Below are 27,581 nucleotides of genomic sequence, written 5' to 3'. Positions count from 1 at the left end.
TGAACACAAGTATAAGGGTTGCTCAAAAGAAAAGTGGACAGGTTGAATAAAAATGATACTTTTAATGTAAATCAAAAGACATCGCCATGGGCGTTGAAACACGGTTCACAGCGTTGAGGCAGCAGGACGATGCCTTTGCTGTAGAAGAATCGAGGCTGATTCCTGAGAGGAAGTTCTGCATGGCTTCCTTCACTTCATCATCTGAATGGAGACCTTTTCCCTGTATTGCTCTCTTAAGTGGCACAAAGACAAAGATGTAGTAGTCACAGGGCGACAAGTCTGTACTATACCGGGGTGCTCGAAAACTTCCCAACGAAATTTGTCTAGGGTTGTTATTATTAGGGTTTGTTGCTGATAGTGTGAACTAAGGCTGGGCGATATACCGATATACCATCATGTATTGATAAAAGAAAATACGGGACTTAATTACGGAGAAATTAAAATACTGACTTAAAAATGTGTAATCTTTCATAGCTCTGTGTTATGGGTGAGTGTTTGAAAATTCAAGATATTTTCTGCATTCTTCAAACAGTTATTTAATTTTTAATTATAGTAAAAGGGAAAAATTCACAAGGTCACCAAAGGTAAATGTGGGCCCCTTTGTCAGTTAGGTATCCAGATCCCATCCCCCTATAAAGTTTTCAAAACATATACAACTACCATTCAGAGCTGGGTCCTTCCAAGGACCCCCGCTCTAATTCTGACAAAGCTGACATGGCCTCTTGTAGGCCCATAAAAGTGAATTTGTATCGGTTGAGAAAGCATCCTAATGGAACAATTAAAGATACACTGGTGTGCAAAAATTAAGGATGAAGTCGAAAAATTAGCATATCAGCTGAACGAAGAGGCAGAGCAGACAGAAAGACCAATCAGGAGATTAAGTAAGGTGATGTACGGTAGCACATGCGCAGATATGCAGGCAGACGTAATGGGGGAGTGTCTGAGTAGTATAAAGCATATTGTCGGTGTAAGATCAGTATTTCTGGCAAAGAGATTGCACTCCGTATAGCAGTTAAAATCACACCAAGTTGTTGCCTCAGCGAGAAATGGCGAGTAATCAATCTGTTAGACGACATCTGGATGCTTTTACCCGAGGTCGAATCATTGGGAAGTTGGAGGAAGGCCGCAGTGTGACAAGTGTGGCTGCAGAGTTCCAAATTGCTCACAGCATCGTTTCACGACTTTGGAGACAATTTCAAACTACAGGAGAAGCTATCCGGGGTTTCAGTAGTGGTCGTCCACGAGGAACCACACCTGCAGATGACCGGTATATTGTCTTACAGGCCAGAAGAAACAGGCGTCAGGCAGCGGGAGAAATCGCTAGACACACGACACAGGCGACTGGACGACCGATATCGTGTTTTACCGTGGCCAGAAGACTGCACCGTGGAGGTCTGTTTGCACGACGTCCTATACGGTGTGTACCTTTAACGCCTGTCCATCGGAGAAGGCAGTCTCTGTGGTGCCGGGAACACCGGAATTGGAGAGACAATGAATGGGTACGAGTACTCTTTACAGATGGGTTGACGGAACTTCTGCCAAATCGTATGCATGCGCGAAAATAGGGTTTTTATGTAAACACGTGCATAAACCACGTAAGAATGTGACTGCGTAAGTACCACGTTTTACGTACTTCTGAGGTTCATTGCAGCTCTTTAGTTTGGTATTTTTTGACTTCAGTTTCAGAGTGGTCATCAAATACGAAATTGAAAAAGTTAAGAATTTTTCGTATTCTTTTTTCGGTTAAATTGCTTGTGAAATAATGACATTGATGAGATAATTGATTTACCCAATAATATAGATTTTGGATTGGATCTGCTGAAGAAAAATTAATTGCATTTTTAAAATCAATATTAAAATATGTGTTTATCGTTAAAAAACAATAGTTTTAAATTTATTATATATTTTAATTAACCAAACAACAATTTTATTAATGCAAATTCAGTTTATGTCAGATTTTTGCCAAATATGGCAGAGAGGTCCTTTGATGCTTAAAAATTCACATTGGGCAGTTTTCGTTCACAATCGGACCTCCCCCCCTCCCACCAGGGGTTTCCCTTTACGAATCCAGTTTTCGTCGGATCTTTGCCAAATTTGGATCAGCGATTCTTTGATGCTTAGGAATTTTCATATGGAGTTTTTGACTACCGATGCGGAAGGGGGGGGGGCGAAAACACCCCATGAAGGTTTTTCTTATGCAAATCCAGTTTACGTCAGATTTTTGCAAAAATTTTGCAGACAGGTCCTTTGATGCTCAAGAATTCACTTAGGGTAGTTTTCGTTCGCAATGGGGGCCACCCTCCCTTCCGCAGGGGATTTTTTTATACAAATCCAGTTTTCGTCAGATCTTTGCCAAATTTGACAAAGCGGTTCTTTGATGGTCAGGAATTGTCATAGGGGTTTTCGCCTACGTATGAAGAAAGGGGGGGGTACAAATACACCCCACGAGGAGTTTTCGTTATGCAAATCAAGTTATCGTCGGATTTTTTTCCAAAAAACGGCGCAGCGGTCCTTTCATGCTCAGGAATTTACATAAGTTTTTTCTCATCAAAATGGGGTGTATGAGAACCACCTTGGGGGGTTTCGCCAGAAAATCCAGAATGATTACGAAAAAATCCAATGATACCTAAACTTAAATTTTGAGTCATAAAATTGTGCTTTCTAAATTGTTAATTATGTTCTAATTGTTAAACATCTGTCGCTAGAAGAAACTTTTATTTTCAAGGTAGACTGTGCAACATCGGGTAATGCAGCTAGTGACATATAAGTCAAAAGTAGCTCTGTGGGCTAAATGGTGTGATAGTTTCCAAAATTTACAGCTGCATTCTTTCAATGGCGTAGCTACAATTTCTGCCGCCCGGGGCAGTTCCTCAGTTTGCAGCCCTTTTGATGGAAAATAGTTAATACATTAAAAAGTCACAAGTATTTATTAAGATTTTTAAAAAGAAGAAAATAAACTTATCTTTTTTCTTTCGTAATTTTCCTGCAAAAGAAAAAAAAAGAATTCAAATCCCCAACGAAATATTCCAAAAGTTAAGTCAAAATTCGGAAATTTAAGCAATTTTAAGTAAGCTAGGGAAGCTTTAAGTAAAAAAGGGGCTTGGAGCTCAATCCAGATTTTTTTTTCCAAAATTAAAATCAGTTTTATGCTTTCTTTGGTGACGTTAGGGGGTCGGGACTTCTCAAGCAAACTTTCCGAAATTGAGGTGTTAAAAAAAGCAATTTTAGGCTGTTCATAAATACTTGAAGACATAGGGAAGGTTCGGGGGCGCTGTACGGAAAGCTTTTCAACTAAACTGAAAAACACGTAACTGTAGGCTCTATCTAGTGGTGTAAGGGCCTCCCCAGACTCCAACAAAGATTGGACTTTCCTCCCGAAATATTTTCGAACTTGAAATCAATTTTAGTCTATCTTTGATGGCGTTAAAGAGAATAGGGAACGTTCGGGAGCTCTCTGGAATTTTCTGATGCCGAAGCTTCAAAAACGCAAAGGCTATCTTTGACGGCATAAGTCCCCAAATGTTGGGAAGTCAAATGGTTTTCCCTCTCCCCTTAAAACCTTTTGAAAATGACGTCCTAAAAACGCGATTTTAGCTGTTGTTTGGCGAACAACGTTATGAGAGAGAGTTCGGAGGGGGGTTTCCCATCCAAAATCTTTTTCGAAACTTGCTCATTTTCAACTCTTCATCACTGAGAAAAAAAGCTTTGTTATCTTCCCTCAGAAATTTTTAAAAAACGAAGTTTGGAGCGAACTGTGATGACGTTAGGTGATGTCGTGCACATTTTGGGTCCCTACTTAGAATTTTTCTGAAATTTAACTTTGAAAAACCCTACTTTAAGCTATTTTTGGAGACATTGGATGAGCTGGAAATTTTAAAGTTCAAAGTTGATGTCCTAAATACACATTTTAGACTATCTTTAATCACGTTACAAGAAGCGTCAAAGCTTGACCACCCTCAGGAATTTGTTGGTATTGAAGTTTTAAAAACTCAATAATAGGTTAAAAGATAAGATGGGGAGGAATGGGGTGGGCATTATCCTTTAGAAATGTTTCGAGACTCAAGGCCTAAAACTGCACTTTTGGGCTGCTTGGCGACGTTAAGAGATAGGAAGGTTCGGTTGCTCTTCCCGAAAAATTTGACATTTTTTGAGAGTTTAAGAAAACAATTTTAAACTGTTTTTGGTGGGTCAAAACTCTCCTTAAAACACATTTTAAAGCTTTCTTTGGCAACGTTAGATAGCGAAAAAGGGGGAGGATTGAAAATGGAGCCCCACAAAATGCTGTTTTAGGCTATGTTTGGCCAAGTTAAAGGAGAATGGGATGGTTAGTGGTTCTCCTCTGGAAATTTTTCAAAATTCAAGTCCTGAAAATACATTTTAAGCATTTTGACAGTATAGGAAAGATCTTATAGGTCGGGGAAATTTTCCTAATTTTAAGTTTTAGAAATACTAATTCAGCGGATCAATTTGGTTTCTCAGGGGGAGTTATAACTTCCCACCTAGGGTACGAGCAAGATTCACCCCCTCTTTCTTCCCTAGATCCGGTACTGCTATTTGTCAAATTTGGATGATTCTATTTTTCAATGATTGAGGACGATAAGATAAAGAGACCCTTTACATTCGATTCACCATACTGTGATTCATGAGAAGAAAAAGTTGAGCATCAAAAATCATTACTTTCGATGTAAATGTGAAAGCCTTTGCCTAGAGAAAATTTTACTGATTAAAAACCTTTCCTTAAAATGAATGACTAAATGAGTTTCTCACTGAAACTCGTTTAACTCATTTGTTTAAAGGATTTTGCTGATATAAAACATTAACACAAGCAATTATTATTTGAGTTGCGAATAAATGTTTCTTTAAAATGAACATAAAATTCATTCTGTCTTAGTGAAAATTTTGTAATCAGTGACCAATAAAAGCAATTGTTGAAACAGATAATGCTATCTTCAAAATAAGCAAGAAATCGCCCACCATTTGAGACTTGTCACCTTTTACTCTTATTGTCACTTTCCTTTAAAAAAAGTGATTTTTATTTTTATTTTTAATAAGGTGGTTTCTCCAAGGAACTTTCTTAAAATAAAGTGATAGCTTCATCATATAACGAAACGTTATGAAGTGTATTGTTTCTTTCGCAATAGTGAATTTTAACAGTAAAAGGAAAAAATCATGGTCCCTTGACTTTACACTACCACCTCCCGCAGTCTGTAGTTTCAGACGAAGGAAGAGAAAAAACAAATAATAGTGCTGAGATGTCCACAAGAAAAACACATGTTTTGTATAAGAGTAATTTAATTATCATAGTTGTACCAAAACCTTACAATTCGAAGACCTTTTTTCTTTTCTTTTTTTCCTCCAGTTATAGATGGAAGGCATAATTTCCTTATTGGGGAAAAAGCGTTAAATTTTTTCGCATCAAAAGTGTGAAATTGCTGCCCGGGGCGGACCGCCCCTTCCGCCCCTCCCTAGCTACGCCACTGCATTCTTTAAAGATTTATTATTAGTATTTTACTTAATGATACTCAACTAAGAAGTAAAAAGTTTTAAACCTAAAGCTATTAAATAACTAAAAATAAATTATTTAAGACATCAATACGAAATATAGTTAAAAATACATTCAAACTATTGAGACTGCTCAAATTGAAAGATTTAAACAAAATATTGAATTGAATATTTAAAACCTTTTCGTTGCAAAGCACTTTTGTCATGCATTGATCTATACCATTTTCACGCCCCCCCTCCCCCCCTCCAGGAAAGTTTTGAATTAGAGAAATAATTGTATTTACAATATTTGGAAATGTTTTTTGTTGTTTTTTGATCCTTTGCACCCCTCCCCCCCCCCCCTAAAGAATATATCGATATATCGAAAATATCGATATTTGGAGAGCAATATATTGCGGCATTGAAATACAGATATCGCCCAGTCCCAGTGTGAACCATTCATTTCCTCAGTTTTATTTTCATAGTTTTTATGGAACTGATATTTTTTGAAAATTCTTACTACTGTATTCAGATAATTCATTTATACAAATACAAAGGTGACAGCTAACAGCAGGTCCTTGGCCCAGCTAGGCTTGTCCTTTATTTTGTAAATCTTTTAAATTTCTTTTCTGAATTTATGTTAAAATAATGCTGGAAAACAATCAGCATCATATCACAGGGGTCTGTCCAGGATTTTTCGCAGAGTCCGTGTTTTTGTGAAAAATCAAATAATTTTGCAAAAGAAAAAAAATTGTTAAAACAAAATTTTAGAATTTAGAGAGGGCACAAACTGCATCATTTAAACTTAAAGTTGCGTGTTTTTCTCTTCTATGTTGAGAATATCTTTCTGGGGTGTTTTTCTAGTATTTGGCGAGGGGGGGGGGCAGCATCGCTCTCTCCAGTAGAAATATTTATCTACCATTCTATATTATGTTAAATTATACTAGAAATATTTCTGTACAGTATTTAAAATAATTGTAACAAACAATAAGTAAAATTCAGACAAGAGTTCAGCATTTAACTTTTTGACCCAAAACACTCTAAAACAGCACAGAATTTCGTTTAAAACTTATAAATTCCGTGATTTTAACAAAAATAAAAAGAGATTTTATTTGTTTACCTCTTACCAAAGCGTACTAAACATCAAAAATTCGAAAAATCGGATTCCCATAGCGGATGCAAAGAGATTGCAATTCTCAAAGGGAAGGTATCAAAAGTATAAAAACGGCTTGTAAAATAAATATTTTCGATAAAATTATTTTAAAATTGCATTTTAGAGTCCTATGATAAACATATCATTAATATCTGTGGATGCAGTTGAAGCAAAAAAAAAAAAAAATAAATAAATAAATAAATAAACCATCGATTCAGCATTTTAACTTTTGACTCATAAAAGAAAATGGAATTTTGCTTTAAAACCTTGAAATGAAAGTTTTAACAAAAATAAAGAGACTTTTCATTTATTTGCATCCTAATAAAGCGAAGTTATCTTGAAAAAAGAACAAAATATGATTCTCACATCTGATGTTAAAAGATTGCATTTTTCAAAATGCAGACATCTAAAGAAAAAAACGGCAAGTAAAAGGGTTTATTTAAAGTTAATCATCCTTGTTGGCATCGAAAAATCAAACCCATATAATTTTCTCCCAAAATATTGGTTAAACATCACACCACAAATATTGACAAGCTGGTGAAATGATGAGAATATTTTCTAATCAAGTCATTATAAAGTTTTAACACCAGACACTAACTAAATGGTGATAATTGGTAACCTTCTCTGAAGCGATAATATTTTTCCCCACCATTCGTATTTACTATCCCTTTGCAGTTCTAAGCTCATTTCGCTGATATAAATTATTATTAATATTATTATTGTTTATTAAATCATGAGCAGGGAGAAAAGTGCTTACCAATACCTAAAAAGAAAATTTTTACAACAACATCACTGCTAATTAGCTGTGATAAAACAAACTAACAAAATTATTTAAAACCAAACTTATTTTCAGCTGTTAATTTCTTTCCAAGAAACAAACAACAAGAATTATATTTATTTGGCATTAGCAATTATTTATCGCTCCTTGCAAAATTAGCAAATTTTGTATAAGCTGATCCCTCTAATTTGACTTTAAAAAAGGCTCCAAAAATTATCGGTTTTCAATAAACAATTTGTGAAAGATCCGTTCTTGTTTATCAGAAATTTGTGAAAAGTCCGTTTTGGTTGATCAGGATTTTGTGAAAAGTCCGTTTTGGTTGATCGGAATTTTGTGAAGGGTCCGTTAATGGACCCAAATATCCTCTGGCTAGACCCCTGTGAGCTCATCACTAATTTCACGGTCTTAATCCCTCGATTAGCTCGTATCATTTCAATAATGAAAGCAATGGAATCATTGGTGATCCCGATGATTGCTTTGCCCAGTCTTGGCAGATCCGATGTTGTTTTGCCGCCCTTAACCGTACTACCGCGTGTTGTTCCGATCTGGACACATCCATGGATAGCAAGACTTTCCTTTTGTACATTTTCCCCTACTGCACAAATAGGTTTAACTGCTGAACGGCATCTGAGATGCATACCGCATACCACTCTTTACATACTTGTGCAGTGTAATCTTATCATTCATTCTGACGCATTTGTCCACTTTTACTTTGGGCAACATTTATAGAATGTAATGTAACAAGAGTATATGAAGATGATTTCGAAGGCAGAAGTATCCAAATTGGGTAAAAGTTTAAAAATAAATTTCGTTTTAGATTTTAAGAGGCCTCAACAGCTAATTGTCATTAATCAAAGAATTAACTTACCTGATTCATGCTTCTAAAATCTGATTCACAAAGTTTAGGGTATAAAATTCCATTCCCAGCATAATATTGACACTTGTAATGTAGCAAACCTCTAACTTGGGAAACACGTTGAATGAAATATGAACTAAGGAATCTTGAGCCTGAAAGCATTATTCTTGATTTCTAAATCTGTGAATAGATTAAATACACTTAAACTGATGATTTAAAGGAGCACATTAGTGGAATACAATTAATTTAATTCAATTACAAATGTGATGTAAGCTAATATTTGATAAACTCGCAGTTAAGTAAATCATATTCAAACAAAATAAAGCTATACAAATTAGAATAGGCTGCAGAGCATTATTTAGTGCTATTATTAGCTTAAGCATACTCAAATACAGAAAACAATTGCCTAGATTTAAGAAGATAAAATATTTAATACATTTTTTTTTCTTTTGTTTTCAATATTCATTCACTGATACATTTTCTTCCAAAAACTGCCTGTCATGAGCCAAAAACTTGCAAAGGAAACCGGTATTTTGAAAGAAATGCTTATACCTTTGTAAATATAGAAGTGATATTTTTAACCAAAATCCATAAAATAAGTATACACAGTAAGTCAACTAATTTGAGAAAATTACAGCAGTTCCATACTTTTTACAATGCAGGGTGATCAAAAAATTAAATACAAATATAAATTTGATAACAAGCAACAGGCACTGGGTCCAGCTAGGTTGGTTTTAGTCAATTTATTAGACTTTAATAAAGATTAATGGTCCTCTTAAAGCTATCTACCTTGCTCATGACAATCCCTTCTGGTAAGCTATTCCAAGTGCTCAGACAATTCTACTAATGTACAGTAATTTTTCCAGGTTAGCCTGAGAGTTTAATAGCTTAAATAAAACAGTAAGAGGTTACAAAAGATTTCAATAGTTTCAATAAAATAATGACCTATCATCCTTCTTTTTGTAAAATTTTTTAATCCCTAAACATCTTTCATTTTAATAAATTCAAACCAGCGCCGTGTCCAAGGGGAGGGTTTTAGGGGTTAAACCCCTCCCTTGGGGAAAAAATAAGCAAAATGAAGAAAATGTATATTTGACTTAAATTTCGTTTAATGAGAAAGTTTGCGTTCAGCGTTTTTATTTTATTTTAATTTTTCTCTCTGAAGTTTTTTGCGATTTACAACTGCTAAAGCCTTACAAACTGATTCAATATTTCGGAAAAAGTATGGCGGACGAACCGCTGAATGATCTACCAATGCAAAGAAAGAGTATTGCTTATTGTAAGGAGCTTATGGTGAATTTGGCATATGTTACATCTATGAAGATGCATTAGTGATTGTGCTTGGCTATGTAATTTGCATCTGCAAAGAGCTCTTTCTTGTTTAGTTTATTAAGCATTATTTCAGAATATAACAACCTGATATACATTCTACATTATAAAAGAATTTGTGAAGAGTTTTTAATATTCATTGCAATATACTACATAGTAAACAGATTTAATTAAAAAGAAGCAAGCGAAGTTTGATTAAAGCGAATCTGTGAAACGAAGGAATACTTTGGTAACTTGTACAGCTAGAGGTATCCTTTAAGAATACAGCAGTCCTTACATGTGAATAAACGCCATACTGGGATCGGCAATTTGTCGTAAAACTAAAAGCTTTAAGGGGGTTGAATTCTCCCCCCCCTACTGGTAAGATTAAAACCCCTCCCTTTATGAAAATCTGGAAACGGACCTGATTCAAACAAATGATACATGTCCCCTCTGACTCTCCTTATACATATTAAGACTTTTAAATTTGAGACTGTAATCTAAATCCAAAACTCCCCTTACTAGCTTAGCTGACTCATGTACTTGCATGTAATATCATCTTTTGTTTAAACGCCCGCAAGACAGACTTGCACATAGAAAAGTGCCAGAGAAAAAGCTACCTCCAAAAGGCCCAGGCTGTGAAAAAATTCCTTCTTCGTTTCAACCTCTGATCTCCCGGGGAGAGAGGCATTGCTTTATCTTTCCCTTCTACACGCTCTGTGGAAAGGATACTTGTAAAACCTTTCATTTGTACATTACTATTGTAGTTGTAATGGACACCGCGGTGGAGACATCCTAACTAACATTTTATTTTAGATTATTTTATTAATTTGTTAGGAGCTTTGACGAAGTCATATTTGAATATGTAATATGAAATCATTGGAATTTTTATATGCATATATATATATATATCATACAGTCAACTATGACTATCAGACGTAATAAATCAGTAGCTATATAAAAGAAGTAACTAATGTTAATGGGAAAAAGTTCTTGAAATAAGTTTAATAGCAATCATCATCATATAAAAGCCAAAATCTGTAATCGAATAACACGTAATCTAACGTCACCAAGACTGGAAGTCACACCATAGAATGCGAGATGGTGTTACTTTGATCTTTCTGAATTCACTCAGGTCGGTGGTACTGTTAACAATGTGTGATACACCTCCTCTAATTTAATTGCCTAAAGGTATTTCATCTTCAAAAAAAAAAAAAAACGGTCTGTTGCATGCCATTTTTGGATAAACTCTTTTGTGTGTGTGTGTTTCTTTCGTATTATGTGTATTTCTATTATTCTTTTAGTTTAAAGCTAGTTGAAATTTCTTTCCTGAGAGACGATACATTTCCAATATTAATATCATTTTCTCTTGAACAGTTGGGGTTTGTGTTTACTTTTTATTAGCTCTTTGGTTTAAAATTTACGATAAACTTGACTAAAGTTGGTTTCTCTTATTCGTTTCAGCTTTCTTTTCAAAATTTTTTGCAATTATAATTATATAAGTATCTGAAAATATCTCTGAATTCGTGGAAAATATTTGTGCTCTTCCTCTATGCAAATTTTCACGGCAATAAATAATTTCTAAATATTAACTTGCCAAGTATGAAGCCAAATAGCGAGACGGCACAACAAACCAATACTGGTGCCAACAAATTGCCATTTGTAATGCTAACAAGAAACAGTTTTTGTCAAAGTTTAGTACAGTTGAGACAAATATTTAAGAAAAAAAAAGCATAAAGCATTCCTGCAATTGATGGTTTGAATAAATTGTTCATCGGACAAAGGGGGGGGGGGGGGAGAGAGACATTCAAAATTAAATGAATTAACTTTCCTAAAAGGGAAAATGAGCGATCAGGGAAATGGAAAAAATAAATTCATGGTGCACAAAATACTTTTGTTTAATGATATTCTATTAGTTCATGCTTTTGAAGCTAAATTTTACATCAACAGACTGATTTTGGTTCTGTATCATGGGAAAATAAATGTACATTTAAAATATAAGTAGATATTTAATAAGTCAAATTGAAAATTCTTGAATTAAAACTATTCATTATTTTCAGGTAATACTGAAAGTACCGGTATTTTGCTCAGTAAATACCGGTATTACAAAATGGCTCAAAATACCGGTATTTGGTATACCCGTTAGTGTGTATTTTTTATTCAATGCTGCGACGGTTACCAAATTTTTAATGATAAGAATACAAATTTAGTATACTTTATTTTGCTTGAAAATAACTCGTTCGTTATTTTTAATAAGGATTATGACCAAATTTTCTTATTTCTTAGCATTCTTATTTAGCATGTATGTTTTGGAAGATATTTGCTGCTACTGTCAAATCTGATAGCATGTTACTAATCAACAGTTTTCCAAATCAAGTTGCTTTCATTCAAACTAGGGGTGCCCACCTGGGGGGGGGAGGTTCATGGCACAGACTGTATCAGTGAAATTTTTAGGGGGGGGAGGTTTCTTATTGGGGTTTTTGCTTTTGGGGGGATCTTCACGATATTTAGGGGGTGCACCCTTGATCTTAGGGGGGAGCACACCTGGTTCAAACAATCACAAGTATTAAACAATTATAAGTTAAAGAGACACAAAAGCTAAACGATGAAATTCAATTAGGGAACTATAGTTACTTATTCGAGTATCTAAAATCAATTGAATATGTCAGGTGATGGACTTGACAAACTGACCCACAATTTTGAGAAAACAGTTCACAAAAAGTACAATACCGAACGATATTACATATAACATATACACAAGCAACTATTTTACTTGAAACGTAAAATTTAAAAGAAGGTCCTATTAGAATTGTGAGAATTTATTGAAAATGATCAGCACAAATTTGTTCTCCCCAGAAAAAATTTACATGGCTGATAGGAAAAGAAATCTTGACGATATCAAATAATCTGACCACATTGTACATTCAAATAAATCTATTACAACTATTCCGTTCTGTAATGATTGGGGTTTTCAGAAAATGATAACATATTGATAATTCTAAACGATTTGATCTAAAAATCAATACATTGCTCTACCAACCTGATGTGTTGCAATTATTTAAAAAGATTTTTATGTTCCAAAAGCTTCTTCCTTCAACATGTGCACAAATGAGAGAGGAGAAATGAAATATTTATGCAATTAATTACAAAGGTTACTGTTGACATAAACGGGTAAATTAAAAATTATGTAATTAACAGCGTATACTTATACCCTTCGAAACACGGCATGACTTTGTTTTTAATATCAGTGGTTATTGAGCTGGCACATGGGAACAGAGTTAATACTTAACTTGATAAGAGAGCTTGTCATTGGCTGGTCGAAACAATAGTTATGGAGGCTCTATTCGAAACCACGCCCAGATTACGCTACTAACCATGCAAGCACAAAATTACAAAACCAGGAGGTGACAACTATCCGTACTTGCGAATACTAGTAATGATATTATTGCAATTTCTAGATGTTTGCAGTTGCAGGTGTTTCACTTTAAAAGTGACCGCATATAGCTCAAGTGGTACGGAAATGCATGAAACGAATAAGCACTCCACCACACCTGCGACTCAGCTGCTTTGCAGTAGCTATGTTTGTAGCCTACGAGGATGCAACGCTTCTCTGTTTGAGGAGCCTGTCATTTTCGACCGATTTCCGAAGCTGAAAGGGGACCAGAAATATAGTTTAGTTTGAGCCGATAGACGTAGATTTTAGCGTTGCCAACAAACCGCACGATTGCATATGTTTGCGTGGGGCCGTGGTAGCCTGATCGGTAAGGCATTGGACTCGGGACCGGAGGGCCTCGGGTTCGATCCCCGCTGGTCGAAGACCCACCGTCGTCATTAATGGGGGACTGGGCGACGTTAAATATGCTCGTGGTCCTCAATGTCCTCCAAGTGAAACGATACCTCTGGGGGGTGCTTAGTACTAGGTAGCTATTAGCTCCTGGACTATTCTATTCAAGAGTCACAACTGACTTCAACTGCATTTATGTCGAGGGACTGCATACTAAGTGCCTTGCCTCCATTGTTTTTATATTACCGATAGATGGCAGCACCATCACCGGATCGAGCAGTTAATGAGAATTTAGAACTAGTCCAAGAGCTAATAGCTACCTGGTACTAGCACCCCCAGAGGTATCGTTTCACTTGGAGGACATTGAGACCACGAGCATATTTAACGTCGCCCAGTCCCCCTTTAATGACGACGGTGGGTCTTCGACCAGCAAGGATCGAACCCGAGGCCCTCCGGCCCCGAGTCCAATGCCTTACCGATCAGGCTACCACGGCCATCCTCCTGGACTAGTTCAAAATTCTCACTAACTGTTCGATCCGGTGATGGTGCTGCCATCTATCGGTATATAAAAATAATGGAGGCAAGGCACTTAGTATGCAGTCCTCGACATAAAATACAGTTGAAGTCAGTTGTGACTCTTGAATAGAATAGAATAGAATAGAATATGTCGGGGCCGTGGTAGCCTGATCGTTAGGGCATTGGACTCGGGACCAAAGGGTCTCGGGTTCGAGCCTCACTGGTCGAAGGACCCACCGTCGTCATTAATGGTGACTGGGCGACGTTAAATATGCTCGTGGTCACAATGTCCTCCAAGTGAAATGATACCTCTGGGGGTGCCAGACTAGGAATTTATTCGGCTCCTGGCCTGGTTCTAAATTGTCTCTCGAACTGTCCATAGATGGCACCACTATCTATTGTGTTGTCTTTGTACTGTCCTGGAAAAACAAAATTCTGGAAACATTGTGGGATTAATAGAGGTATAAGCTTCCCCAGTGGAATAGCAGAAACCTCAATCTGTGTGTGTGAAAGAAAGAAAGAATATGTTTGCGTGCTAAAAAGCGGTTTTGCTTTCGCTTTGAATAGAAAATAATTGATAAAATTGAAGATGAAGGGAAATATTGTTGGATACTTTAAAGTTCAGCTTCTAAGGTACTTCAATGAAAGAATGTCCCTCCAAATAATGTTCATAATAAGCTTTAAATAGTGCTTTTAAGGAAATGTTTTATCGGACCCAACCATGTTACACATTTTTAAATTACGTAAAATAAAAAACATATTTTAAATCGAATTGCATTATTACTATGGACGTATCTAGAGGGCGGCAAGGGAGGGCAGCCGCCCCTTTAAATTGGGAAAACATATTTTAAAATAAAGCATGAAATTTCAAAAAATTGATAATTGACATTTGTTTCAATTTCTCAATTTATTGATAATTTGGCTCTCGTGACCTGACTTTTAAAGTATAAACTTTTTTTTGGGGGGGGGGGAGCTAAAGCGAATATAGATAATTTCAACTGCGTATTTTTAGTCATATAAATTGTAATTGGCATTCGGGGTGGGGGGGGATTTTTTAATTATTTTTTATTTATTTATTTATTACTCTATTTTATTTTTTAAATTTATTTCATTTTATTGTTTGCATTTTATTTCATTTAACTTTTTAGTTTGCGTGTGTGTGCGGGTATAATGGGGTATATCATTGACACTTTTTCGAATAATGTAATAATTATAATAATAATTTAAAATAAATAAGTAAGTAAATAAAAATATTCAAATAAATAAATCTTTACTAATAATAAAGCTGAAAGTCTCTGTCCGGAGGATGTCTGGATATCTGTAGTATGTTTGGATCTCTGTGACACGCATAGCGCCTAGACCGTTCGGACGATTTTCATGAAATTTGGCATAAAGTTAGTTTTGTATCATGAGGGTGTGCACCTCGAAGCGATTTTTCGAAAATTCGATTTTGTTCTTTTTCTATTCCAATTTTAAGCCCATTCTTCTCAGAAATTTAATAAAATGGGAAATAATTTGTTCTGAAAATTATCTTTTCTTTATCTTTCTTTTCTTTACTTCTTTATCTTTCTTCTTTTCTTTTCTTTTTAAATAAGAAACCTGAAAGTCTCTCTGTATGGATTGTTTGGATCTCTGTGACGCGCATAGCGCCTAGACCGTTCGGCCGATTTTCATGAAATTTGGCACAAAGTTAGTTTGTAGCAGGGGGGGGTGTGCACCTCGAAGAGATTTTTTGAAAATTCGATTTTGTTCTTTTTTCTGATCGAATTTTAAGAACAAAAATATCATAAGATGGACGAGTAAATTACGAAATTATCATAACGCGGAACCGTAACATGGGCATAAGTCAATTAGCAAGATGCGAAATTATCATAACGTGGAACCGTAACATGGGTACAAGCCAATTGGCGAGAAAATTCACCATACATTATTTGTAAAATATACAGGCGAACCAAAAGACCTTTTAATTTTTCTATTACGGGCAAAGCCGTGCGGTTACCACTAGTAAATAAATAAACAGAAAAAAACATGAGCTACAAAAAAGGAACAGAGAGTCGAGATTTTCTTTTAGTAGTGGGGGGGGGGCACCCCTGATTGGCTTGGATTCTCACTAAAAAATGAAATTTTTTTTGATTATCTAGATAGGTCCGCTGTTTCAGAGGGTAGGAGAAACTGAAAATCAACTATAAAAATCTCTCTACTAAATTAGCTGGATTATCGTCCTCTCCTGCTCCCCCCTTAAAATTTAATGTTTTTAAAGAGATGTAAATATTTTTTATTTTAAATACATTTTAATTTTTGGGAGCTTAAAGGAAAAGCCTATGCCAAAGCATAAGACGTGATGTTATTTAGCAATTTTATTCAGTACATATACATGGCCACAGGGATCCCATGTGCTCCCCTCCCCCCCTACAGGACTGATGAAAATTAGTTTCCCTATAAAAAATTATCCTCCTTCAAAATTAGAATGGCGGAACCGGCACCTTGAGTGCCCCTTCATAGGCACTTCTGACACAAAGAGACTGCACCGCTGTTTCTTTCTTTTTGGAGTATGTGTGTGTGTGGGGGGGGGGGTAATATTAGAAGGTTTTCAATCTTATTTTATTGCTACTACAAAGCCCATCCGCCCTATACAGACCTCTCAACTGCTATGAAAACACTCCCAAAAGAACGAAGCTGTCCAAAACCCTTATAAAATGACCCTCCTAAATCAAGAGGGTTATTAACGCAGACTGCCTCATTGATCTTATTTATTTTCCGGAGGAGGGGATGTGGGTAATTTTTGAAGGCTTTTTAAAGTGCAATCTCAGTTTTGAGCCCCAGTGGGTTCTCCTAACATATCCCACACTATATCTATCCCGCACTATCCAAAATTTTTATCCTTTTTAAATAGTGCAAGATGAGCGGCTCTGATAAAAAGATGTATGACCTTGAGATAGTTCATTTCTGTGTGGAAAAAGATAGGAGTGCCATGATGGGGACTCCAGGCAGAAATTGCTCGGGGGGGGGGGTAAAATTTTTAAAAATCTCATTGGGGGGGGGGGCTTGTTACCGGGTCGTGCTCCATAGCATTTGAGAGTCATCCTGGGGAAATACTTCTGATTTGGGTGCACACGGGGTACAAGTGCAGTCTTTTCTCCTGAAATTGACAGGGGGTAATTTGGGTAGTATTTTCATTGGGGGCCGCTCCATAGCATTCGAATGGGCGATTCAATACATAGCGCATGATCTCAGTGGCGGATCCAGACGATCCTGTTGGGATGGGCGAATGAGTCATGCATTATAGAGGGGGGAATCGACTTACACGAAAATAAAAAATTTCCCAAACTTTATTAACTGAAGCATGACGTGTTTTTTTTTCTTTTTTTTTTTCTTTCAAAATATGTAATGATTCAAAGGGTTTGAAGAAAGTTGTAAGTGTTTTCAAGCACGAAGAATAAAAAATTGAAAGAAAAAAAAAAGGAAGATTTTTCCTACTAATATTCTAGATCCTGGTCTGGATCAGGATCCATTATCCAAATTAAACCTTTTAACTATTAATTTGTTTGAGGACTCGTGAAGTATTTTCAGTAGCCATTTAGGTCCTCAATTATACTTTTTTTCCTTATGAACGAAAGGTTGCAGTGTCAAGATGACTACTTTTTTACCAGTCCTTCGTACCGAACACAATGAAATACAAATATTGCATTTGTAAATAAAATTTGAAGATAGTATTGGATTTTTTTTTGTTTTGAGCTGTTTAACATTCGCACATAAGTAGGAGAGTAGTAGGAGAGTTGTCGGGCATTCCCTGAAATATTTTTGTTAGGAATGCATTTTCAGTATAAATGTGAATATGTGTTTGACATCTCATTACGTCAGAATATATGTTGTTTTACTTTTCCTTCAGAAAATTTAACAATTTTCAAGCTTTTTTTTTTTTTTTTTTTTTGGTTTTGCTCATGCCCCCTTTTGGAATTATCATGTTCCCGGAAGGAAGGACGCACCCCATATCTTATTGACTTTTTTTGCTCAAACGTTATTTACAGGCGTTTTGTTGAAGTTTACAAATCGAAAAAGGGGGCTATTTTATAGTCCTCATTAATCACCTGTTCTTATGGTTTTACTTGTACACTGTTTCGGTTCATTAGGGTTCTTTGTGAAACATTTAGCGTAAACACAAAATCTGAAAAGAAAACCTGAAATTTATTCAAAACTATTATACTTTCAAAAACATAGATAAATCTGCTGTACTACGAATAAATTAAAAAAAAAAAAAAAGATTGCAAAAACTTTGTTTGAAACAAATCAAATTTTTGTTTTCGAATGCTTTGCTAATTATAAAATTTATTTTGAATATTTATTTTTATTCTTCAATGAATTATGAAATCAGCATGTTTTAAGTCCGAATAATACGTTTCCGGACAATTTCATTGCCGTATCGATAAGGGGGGGGGGAGGGGGAGAGTGATCTGTAATTTACTTTATCAACCCTGTGTCTGCTTTTGATTTTCAGAATCATAATGTTAATGTTGCATTTTGCGCGAGAACAAAATGTTTATGAACTTACTGCATATCCTTCTTGCATAAAAAGTAGACTGTGAGAGCATTTTAATAAATCAAATTTAGAAAACAAACAACGAACATAATGATTAACAAAATTTCCAGTTGCAGTACATAAAGAAAGTTATGCTGCCCACTGCCAATAAATTTTGAGCAGAGACAGTCGTTTAGAGGGAGAAGAATTCCAGGGTGAAGGAAAAGGAGGGTGGGACCGTGTCTTTGATCTTTCAGTTTCGCCGCTTAGTGGCGAAAGGAGGGGGGAAACGGCCGTGTCTGACGTCATCCTGGAAGCACTGACTTGAGTATTTCTATAGCTCAATACTGGTTTGCATCTTCAATTTTAATTTTTCTGCTCGCACTGTTTATCGCACGGGCTCCCCTTGCCCGTGCCCTGGGCATGACATTTCCAAGAAACAGGAGCATTTTTTATACTTCATTTAAATTATTTTTCAAAAACTATCCTAGTGTTTTGAAATAAATTCTTTAATTCTTAGTATTCCTTCCTATATTGTTTTCCCTTTTTCGTTCGGTGAGGGGGGGGGGTGTAGTTTATAATGAATTTAAATTACAGAAGAAAAAATAAAATAACTAATGACGAAAATTAAGAGGCTGCAACATAGGGTTTTGGTATAATTGGAAAAAAAGAGGTCAGACAGTGATAGGGGCGGACGGGCCCGCCGGCCGATGCGCCCTCAGTGTACCTTGGTTATTATTATTTTCTTTTTTGCACCCTCAAATTAGTGTGACTTCGTTTTTTTTTTTTTTTTTTCATTCATTCTTTTTTTTTTTTTTGCACCCCTTCAATCCTGAGCCTCTTTTTTTTTTCCTTGCTTCCTCAAACCTAAGCTCAGTTTTTCTTTCATCCCTTGAACCTGTGTACCTTCGGTTTATTTATTTTATTTTACTTAATTTTTTACGGACTAAAACCTGTGCGCTTTAGGGGTGTGTCCCCCCCCCCTTAAACCTGCGGACTTTCGAGGTTTTTTTTTTTTGAAACCTTTGGGAGTCAAGGTTGGTTCTATCTTGGGGAATCCTGTTCGCCCCTGAATAGTTATGGATTTCAGAGTGGTTTTTTAAAAATTACCTTTGAATTCGAAATGTTATGCACTTTTTTGTTATTTCATAATCAATGATGTTTATTGAATGAAATTATTTAAGAATGTAAATTAATTGGAGATTAATAAAAAAATATGCATATATTTGATGACTTGTGCATCTTTTCATTTCAATTCGGAGTGTGCTGTTTGAATATCTCTTTGAAATATAGTATGAGTTCTCAAAAATGTTTCATAGGATAATAAATCTCTTAATACAGCAGTTAAATATTGGAACAATGAGTGGTTTAAATGTCAAAGAATCAATATTTTTCCATTTTTAGTTGTTTTATCTATTTTGCAAATTTAAATATTTCATGGATTAATTTCTAGCAACATCTTAAACTGTTAAAAAACAAACGAACAAACAAAAAATCATTGGATGATAAACTTCAACGAATCGTTATGTGGTGTCATTTTCGGAGAATACATATTTTTATCATCTAGAGTTATACATATATTCTACAAATGCAAACATTTCAGTACATGTATTCATTATAGTTTATTTCATTTATTTGTTCCATAATCATCAGTAATTACGTAGCTGATTATAATTTGAATTTTTATCATTGATAACCAGTTAAAAAATCACAACAATAGTTCTTGGAAATATCTGTTTAAAGTAAAGGTAGTTGTTTTAAAAAATGTTTCAATTGAATAATATTCCTTTGTGGGGTTATTAATAAAACGTTATGTGCCAACCTGTTGTGTCAGTTTCGTATAACGCATATTTTTACATCTAGAGTTGCGCATATATTCTACAAATGCAATTTTTTTGCAGTATATGTATTTATTATAGCTTATTTCATTTATTTGAATCATAAACATCAGTAATTACATAGTTGATCATACTTTGAATGTTCATCAGTGGTATCCATTTGAAAAGTCACAGTTCTTGGAAATATCAGTTTAAAGTAAAGGTTTGATCTTAAAAATATTTCATAGGATAATTTTTTTTGGGGGGGTTATTAAAGAAACGTTATGTACCAACCAGCTTCTGATATTCCGTACATATTCCTCTATAGTTATTTTAATATTCTGCAAAAATAATATTTTAATATATGTATTTATTGTAGTCATTTATGTACACAGCTATTTGCATTTTGAATCAACATAGTAGTTACAAAATCTTTCCATTATACACGAGTAACAGTACTTGGGAAATATCTGCTTGTAATAACAGTAATTGCTTTAAAAATGCTTCATGAGGTATTTAATTTCTTTCATAAAAGACGTATAAATGAAGTATTACCATGTGGTAATCAGTTTCTGAGTATTTGTATTTTTCCCTCTACGTTGTTGCATATATTTTATAAATGTAAATAATGTAAATTTTTTACATTTATAAAATTTATAAAATATTATTTTATAAATGTAAATTTTGAACTAATAATTTTTTTTATAAATGTAAAAATTTTTACATTTATAACATTTATAAAATATTATTTTATAAATGTAAATTTTGAACTAATATAGTTGCTATATATTATTAAATTCAATCATTATTCATTGAAAAATTCGTTTTTTACTTCTTAGAATTAATATTAATTTATTATATTATTAATATTAATAATGATTCTTTCTCTCTTCTACAATTTTTTGAAGATAAACTTTAAAGTGAATGAATAACAGTAATATCTCTTCCAAATCAGGAAAAGATTTTTTGTAGCAGTTTACGAATTTAATGACTCTTATAGATTACCATTTTCTTCAAATAAAATTATTTAAAGTTGTATTCAAACTTGGTTTAGTTTCATAATAATTATCATTTGACATCACTCATGATCAAGTTTTGTTCTTCCATTTTATTCGAATTCAAAATATTTCTCGTAAAATATGGGTGAGACACTAGTATCAAAGAAGGTAAATTAAGACACGAAGACTTAATTTTTTTTTCCGAATTATGCTTTTACGTCCAAAAAAGCTACGTCACCAATTTCATCCCCCCACAACCTGTTTCGGGAGATGGTCCAACCCTAGTCTCCTCTTCTAAAGACCCTGGAAGAATTCATCCAAAACCTGTCAGCAGATCCGCTTAGAGAGGGTAGAAAAACACTGCAGCTCTCTCTCTCTTCCCGAAAGCTAGAAAATTTCTGTTGGATGAGTCCTCTTAACAGCTCAAAAATACATTTAGCAAAAACAATGCCAATGCCATTTGGTAAATGCACCGAGAAGATAAAAGAAGTTTTAAACGAAATATTTTACCGGATCCAACCATATGTGACATATTTTAAATCACTTAGAATAAAAAACATAATTTTAAATCGAACTGCATTTTTACCACGGGCATGCCAAGAGGGGAGAGGGAGCAAGGAAGAGCAGCTGCCCCCCACCCTTAAATTGGAAAATATTAAAAAGAAAAAAAAATAAGTATGAAATTTAAAGAAATTGATTAATTGACGTTTGCTTTAATTTCTCAATTTATTGATGATTTGGTAAAAGTTTAAATGTTCATGGCATAGCTCAACATATTTAATGAAAAATGGATAATCTGGTAGTGCTTTTAATGTAAACATTTGTGCCCTCCCGAAGCAGAATCCTGCCTATGCCAGAGAAAGGAAATGTCGTGGGCAACGTTATCTTCCTCACCAATTTCGTTTATTGTAACTAAAGGGGCCCATACACACAGGGGCGCAGTTATAGAGGCTCCCTGCCCCCGAAATGAGGGATTCTATGAAAGACGAAATAAGCTGACAAGTAACATTGACCTAGTGTCGCATGCCGATTTGAATTAAAACTTTGCATATCGAGAGAACACTTAGGAATATTAAACACGTACTTTTTTATCGTCAATAAATACTTTTAATGGGGTGAAATTAATCTCTAAATGCTGTCAGCTCCACTTAATCGGGAAACGGATAAACGAATACCCCGCTTTTCGAATAAAACCTCCCGGAATTGAATATTCCCCCATAGACGCTATGTTAAAGATCCCCGCTTAATCGAATATTTTCATCGGATTATCGAATAATATTGATCAGCTTTCGAAAATATTCTTGCTGACATTTTTTAAAAATAAATTAGAAATAAATTAAGTAAGGAAAATTATTGACTTAAAAATATGAAGCAATAGTTTTCGCCGACAAAACGGGCGAGAAAAACAACTTGCATATTACATCGAAACATGTCCACTATTCTATCAAATTTCTTTTGTCTTTGTCATTACAAAAAAAAAAAAAAAAAAAAAAGAAGCACATTCGAGAAATAAAGTGAATAAAAAAAAATACACATTTCCAACAACAATTAAGATTAATGAAAATTAAATGCACGGTAAACGACGAGTAGGGGAAAAAGAGAGTCAGAAAATGCGTTCCCAAAAGATCTTGAACAAGCTATCCACTATTATGGACTTAATTCAAAAAATAATAAAGTGAGAAAAGATAGCAAAATTTTCATAACCCAAGTTGTTAGTTACTTTTTTTTTCTCATACGGACTTGAGATTAATTATGAAACTATTTTGTCCTTTATTTATCTTATCTCAAAAACGTTTTACCAAAAACATTAATTATTCCCTTTATATAGCTATTGATTTATTATTGTTACGTTTAAGACAAATGTTATCAATTTAGAAAGGTAAAGAACATTTGCCCCCTTAATCAAATACCCCGCTTAATCGAATAAAATTTCTTAGAACCGAAGATATTCGACAGCGGGGCCGACAGTACTGAATAATTGGAATATTAAAAAGTACAATATATTCTTTTTTTTTTTTTCAAATTTTAACTATAAAAATTCAAATTATGATTGAAAATTGGTTGAAAGACACATATAAAAATATAAAATTATTAAAGTTCAAAAAAGGAGGGAGGGGCAAGTTTAGGTTCAAACAAAAAAAGTGGGTAACGCTGTTCATCCTCGACTACACTAACTCTAATTTTAATTTAAAGCAAATTTGTGGAATGTACTGGATAAAAATTAGCAGCGATTGCTAATAATTCCTTCAATTCTATATTATTAGTTTTAGAAAACGACGGTCACGGAGGGGGCGGTCGCCCCCACCGCCCCCTAGTAAATCCGCCTCTAGTCAAGAAGGCGATTTTTCTGACATGGAATTGTTCATAGGCAACAAGAAAAATCCAAAAACACGTCAATTTTAGTTTGTTTAGTTTTTTTCAAACTGCCAATCATTATTTGAATTTTAGTATTCAAAATTACAAGTGAAAGAATATATTGTACCCTCTATTATCCCAATTATCCAATATTTAGGGGTAAATTTCATCCCGTTAAAGCAGTTTGTTGCCGATAAAAAAAAAACACGTGTTCAATATATTTAAATGTTGTACCGAAGGATATGCAAAGTTTTATTCCAATCGGTAATTCACACTTTTGAAGGATTACTTGTGAATATGAAGTAACGTAATTTTTAATCGATATTTTAAAATTGTGTACTGATTAAATAAAACTAACCAAACATATCGAAAAACATTCGAACTCTCATGAGCTGCAATCTTCAAAGACATTTCAGTTGTTAAAAGACAACACATGTTTCTCCAACTGCAAACCTCTTTGTTTTCCTTTCTGAAGGTTATATAGCCTAGCAGAGACACGCCGGGGAATAGGAACACCTAGTAGAGTACAAAGCGATTGCCAATGGGGTTTTCGGGGAAATTCTTTCAATGACACACCACCCAATAAACGACAAGAAGGTTGGGGGAAGACACTTGTTATCAACTTTTCTTTTATCCGAATACTCGATTGCCCAATTTGGAAGGGATACAAGAAAGCAGTTTGTATTTCCTTATCCTCCATTCAGCTCAGAAATCTAATAAAATTTTAAAAAAAAACATCCGATTGTATTAAATTTGGCTTTCGACAGTCATTCATCGCTTTCTATGGTCGAAGATTACGAGGACATACAAAACAGTTTAATACACTATAATTCATAATTTAAGTAGCATTTTTGAGTCTCCAACCTACGGCCCGCGGGCCGGATCCGGCCCGTGAACAGATTTTGTCCGGATCCACGGGAAGCTTACAAACTTTTTCTATTTTTCGGAACAGAGACAGTCTCGTGGGAAATATAATTGAGACTTTATTTTTAATTACAAATAATTATTTAAAATATTTTTAATCGTTAGTTAATCATTTTTTACCGTTAACTACGAGTGCAGCAATCTCTCTTTTTGCTCTTTCCGAGAACAAATCTCTTTTCTCCGCGCTACATTCTCCTGGCATTGAGCATTTCATGGCACCAGGGAAAACATGTGCTAGGCTGACACCAGATTTAAATGTTTTTTTTCCAAACTCTAATGCTAGATTATGAATTTTGTGAAAAAACTTTAGAACAAAAACCGAACATTAGCCTTTTTTTTTTTTGAGCAATTATGATTGCTTATTGTTCTCATTTGACTGTTTTGAATTCCTATGATTTTATTTTCCCACCACCACCCTCTGCAGCACCACCGTCGCGTCGACCGGCCTCACGATGCTGCTCCTCTTGCGAAAACCGTCTACAGGTTGCGTCCATATCCTACACACACACGCTTACACACACTCATGCCTGCGTACAGACACACACTCATGCCTGCGCACAAACACAAACACATACTCCTACATACACACACATACATGAACGCCTACACACAGCACTGCATACACAACACGCACGCACACACACACACACACACACACGCACATGAGCCTACACAAACACGCGCATTCATACACACATGCGCTCGTGATTGCGAGAAACATAATTTGAATTCAAGATGCCAAAAATTCAAATTAATATAATTTTTTTTTTTAACTTCACTTTATTTTGTGACAAAGAATACATTTTCTTTCAGTTTTCTGTACTATTCTAAATTTTACAAGACTCCCTGTCGTTTTATTGTTAGAAATTTAAGGGCACTTAAAATACAATTTCATTTAGCTAAGAGCAAATATGTCTAAGGAAATATAGTAACTTAGAAGCAAGCTCAGAAATTTTCAAAAACTACGACTGAGACTGAGAGCTTAATTTATATATATATATATATATATATATATATATATAATATATATATATATATATATATATATATATATATATATATATATATAATATATATATATATATATATATATATATATATATTATATATATATATATATATATATATATATATATATATATATATATATCATTCGCGATGTATGGGTGGAGGATAGGCCATATGCTAAATGGACCATTTGGGCTAAAATATTGTTGAACCGGCCCGCCTTGTCTCAAAAAATTTTCAATGTGGCCCACAAGTGAAAAAGGTTGGAGAACCCTGTTCTATACCAACTAGAGCGTGATTACCGCAGGGGCATGCGGGCACAGGCCCCTCCTCTTAGATTTCAGGGGCCTAAAATTCCCTTCATTTATCATGCTAAATAAAAATAAATAATGATTTCACTCAGAATCTATAGAGTATAATAATATCATTGATATTTTTGCAAATGCCAAGACAAAGAAAAAATATCTTATAAAAATTCCTCTTAAAAATTTGGTCTCTTTGCAAATCCCAAAACCATTCCCAGCTTGATCTGTATTTGTTATTAAAAGTTATATTGTAGATAACTTTTATATTTACGGTAAACTGTAACAGGCAAAGTTTAACACATCTTGTCGAATTATCGTATACTATATCTCTTCTACTTTTTAAATGTTGTGATATGAGGTACCACCAAATTTAGAATAGTTGTGTTAATACGCAAGTATCGAAATATTTAGTAGCTTCAGAATCAGCGGAAACAGGGGGAGGGGGCACGAAATGACTTTCATGCCCAGTGTCTTCAAAAATCTTTGTCGGGCTCTAGGGGCCCCTGAAATAGAAATGTGTCCTATGTCCAATATCAGAATGATCGGGCTCTGATACCAGCGGTCCCCAACCCAGTGGCGTACCGAAGGGGGGGCGGAGGGGGCGGTCCGCCCCAGGCCCCGCTTTGACATAGGCCCCTAATTTTCAATTTTTGGTTTTCACCAATATTGTCGCATATCTTGGATCTTGGTTTGAATGCTTAAACAAGTTGGCTTAATAAATCATAATTTTTTTTAAGAACAAATATTTGTTCACAGTGACTCCTCTTCGGGATCAATGGAGGGTTTATGATACCCAGGCTCCGCTTTGACACAGTCCCCAAAATTTTAATTCATTTTCTTTTTCGCCAGACGTGCCTTATGTCATGGTTTAGATAAATAAAAAGTTGTCTTTTTATGTAGAGTGAATATTTTCTCAGTCCCTCTTGCCTAAACAAAGAGAGGGCAAATTATGTCCCACAGGCCCCGCTTTGACATAGGCCCCGAAATTGTATCTTATTTTTTTCCAATAGACCTGTCATATACATCATGATTAGAAATATTAATCGGTTGCCTACATATATGCGAGTATATACCATAAATTTTGTTAAATATGACTTTTTTTTCACAGTGACCCGTCCTAGTGTACAAAGGCACATGAGCGCTTGGGCCACGAATTTAATGGGGGCTCCAAATTTTTAAATTAACCAAATCTATAAAAATCGTTAGCTTTTATTTAGTTAAGTGCTTTCAGCAAAGTTATATGCATTTTTTTTTTCAAACAATTAATAATTAAAAAAAAAAAAAAAAAAAACGAATGCATAACAGATGCACGTTTATAATTTTTGATCATTACAGTATACAGCTAAAATATCTGTTTTATGTTTTGTTTTGTGTATTAAGACTACGACGGTCTAGTCTTAATTCATACACTATTTTTGAAACCAAATTCAAACATATAACCAAGAAAATCCATTCATTAATTAGCAGTTGTCTATCCTTTGTGGCGTTGGAAGAATCAGCCAGATAATTTTTTTTTTTTTTTACCAGCTGCACTTCTGTTGTTTTAAGTTTCGTCTTCTGCCCGAAGCTATATATATAACTTTTAAGAGCCAATCGGACGGACCCCTTCTGACTCAAGCAAAGGGGATTTCCTTTTTGCTATGCCCCTTTCGACAGCATAAAACTGTTTAATTGGTCAATCCTTCGGGACTTTTGACCTTGACTGCATAATACCTCCTCCCATCCATTCTATACCCGATTGCAAGCTTACTTGACTGTGGAGAAATGAGCTGCGGCCAAGCG

At 34.7% G+C, this 27,581-nt stretch overlaps 1 protein-coding gene across 4 annotated transcripts in view; it reads right to left on the bottom strand.

Moving 5' to 3' along the window:
* The window catches only part of LOC129218300 (ubiquinol-cytochrome-c reductase complex assembly factor 1-like), a 77,473-nt gene extending 64,339 nt beyond the window's left edge, over positions 1 to 13,134 (bottom strand). Inside the window, exons 1-3 of one of the 4 annotated variants that reach the window (XM_054852536.1) lie at positions 12,788 to 12,854; positions 12,617 to 12,667; positions 8,281 to 8,448 (exon numbers count right to left, since the gene is read on the bottom strand). In XM_054852536.1, the coding sequence (XP_054708511.1) occupies positions 8,281 to 8,430 (150 nt within the window). In that variant the 5' untranslated portion in view covers positions 8,431 to 8,448; positions 12,617 to 12,667; positions 12,788 to 12,854. Of the gene's footprint in view, positions 1 to 8,280; positions 8,449 to 12,616 lie in introns of all 4 variants that reach the window. The other 3 variants (XM_054852538.1, XM_054852537.1, XM_054852535.1) reach the window with 3 other exon arrangements.
* Positions 13,135 to 27,581: the final 14,447 nt, after the last annotated feature.

The sequence above is a fragment of the Uloborus diversus genome, chromosome 3 (genome assembly GCF_026930045.1).
Source record: "Uloborus diversus isolate 005 chromosome 3, Udiv.v.3.1, whole genome shotgun sequence".
NCBI lineage: Eukaryota > Metazoa > Arthropoda > Arachnida > Araneae > Uloboridae > Uloborus > Uloborus diversus.
Note: the sequence above shows the minus strand (reverse complement) of the source record. Positions and strands in the feature narration are given on the sequence as shown.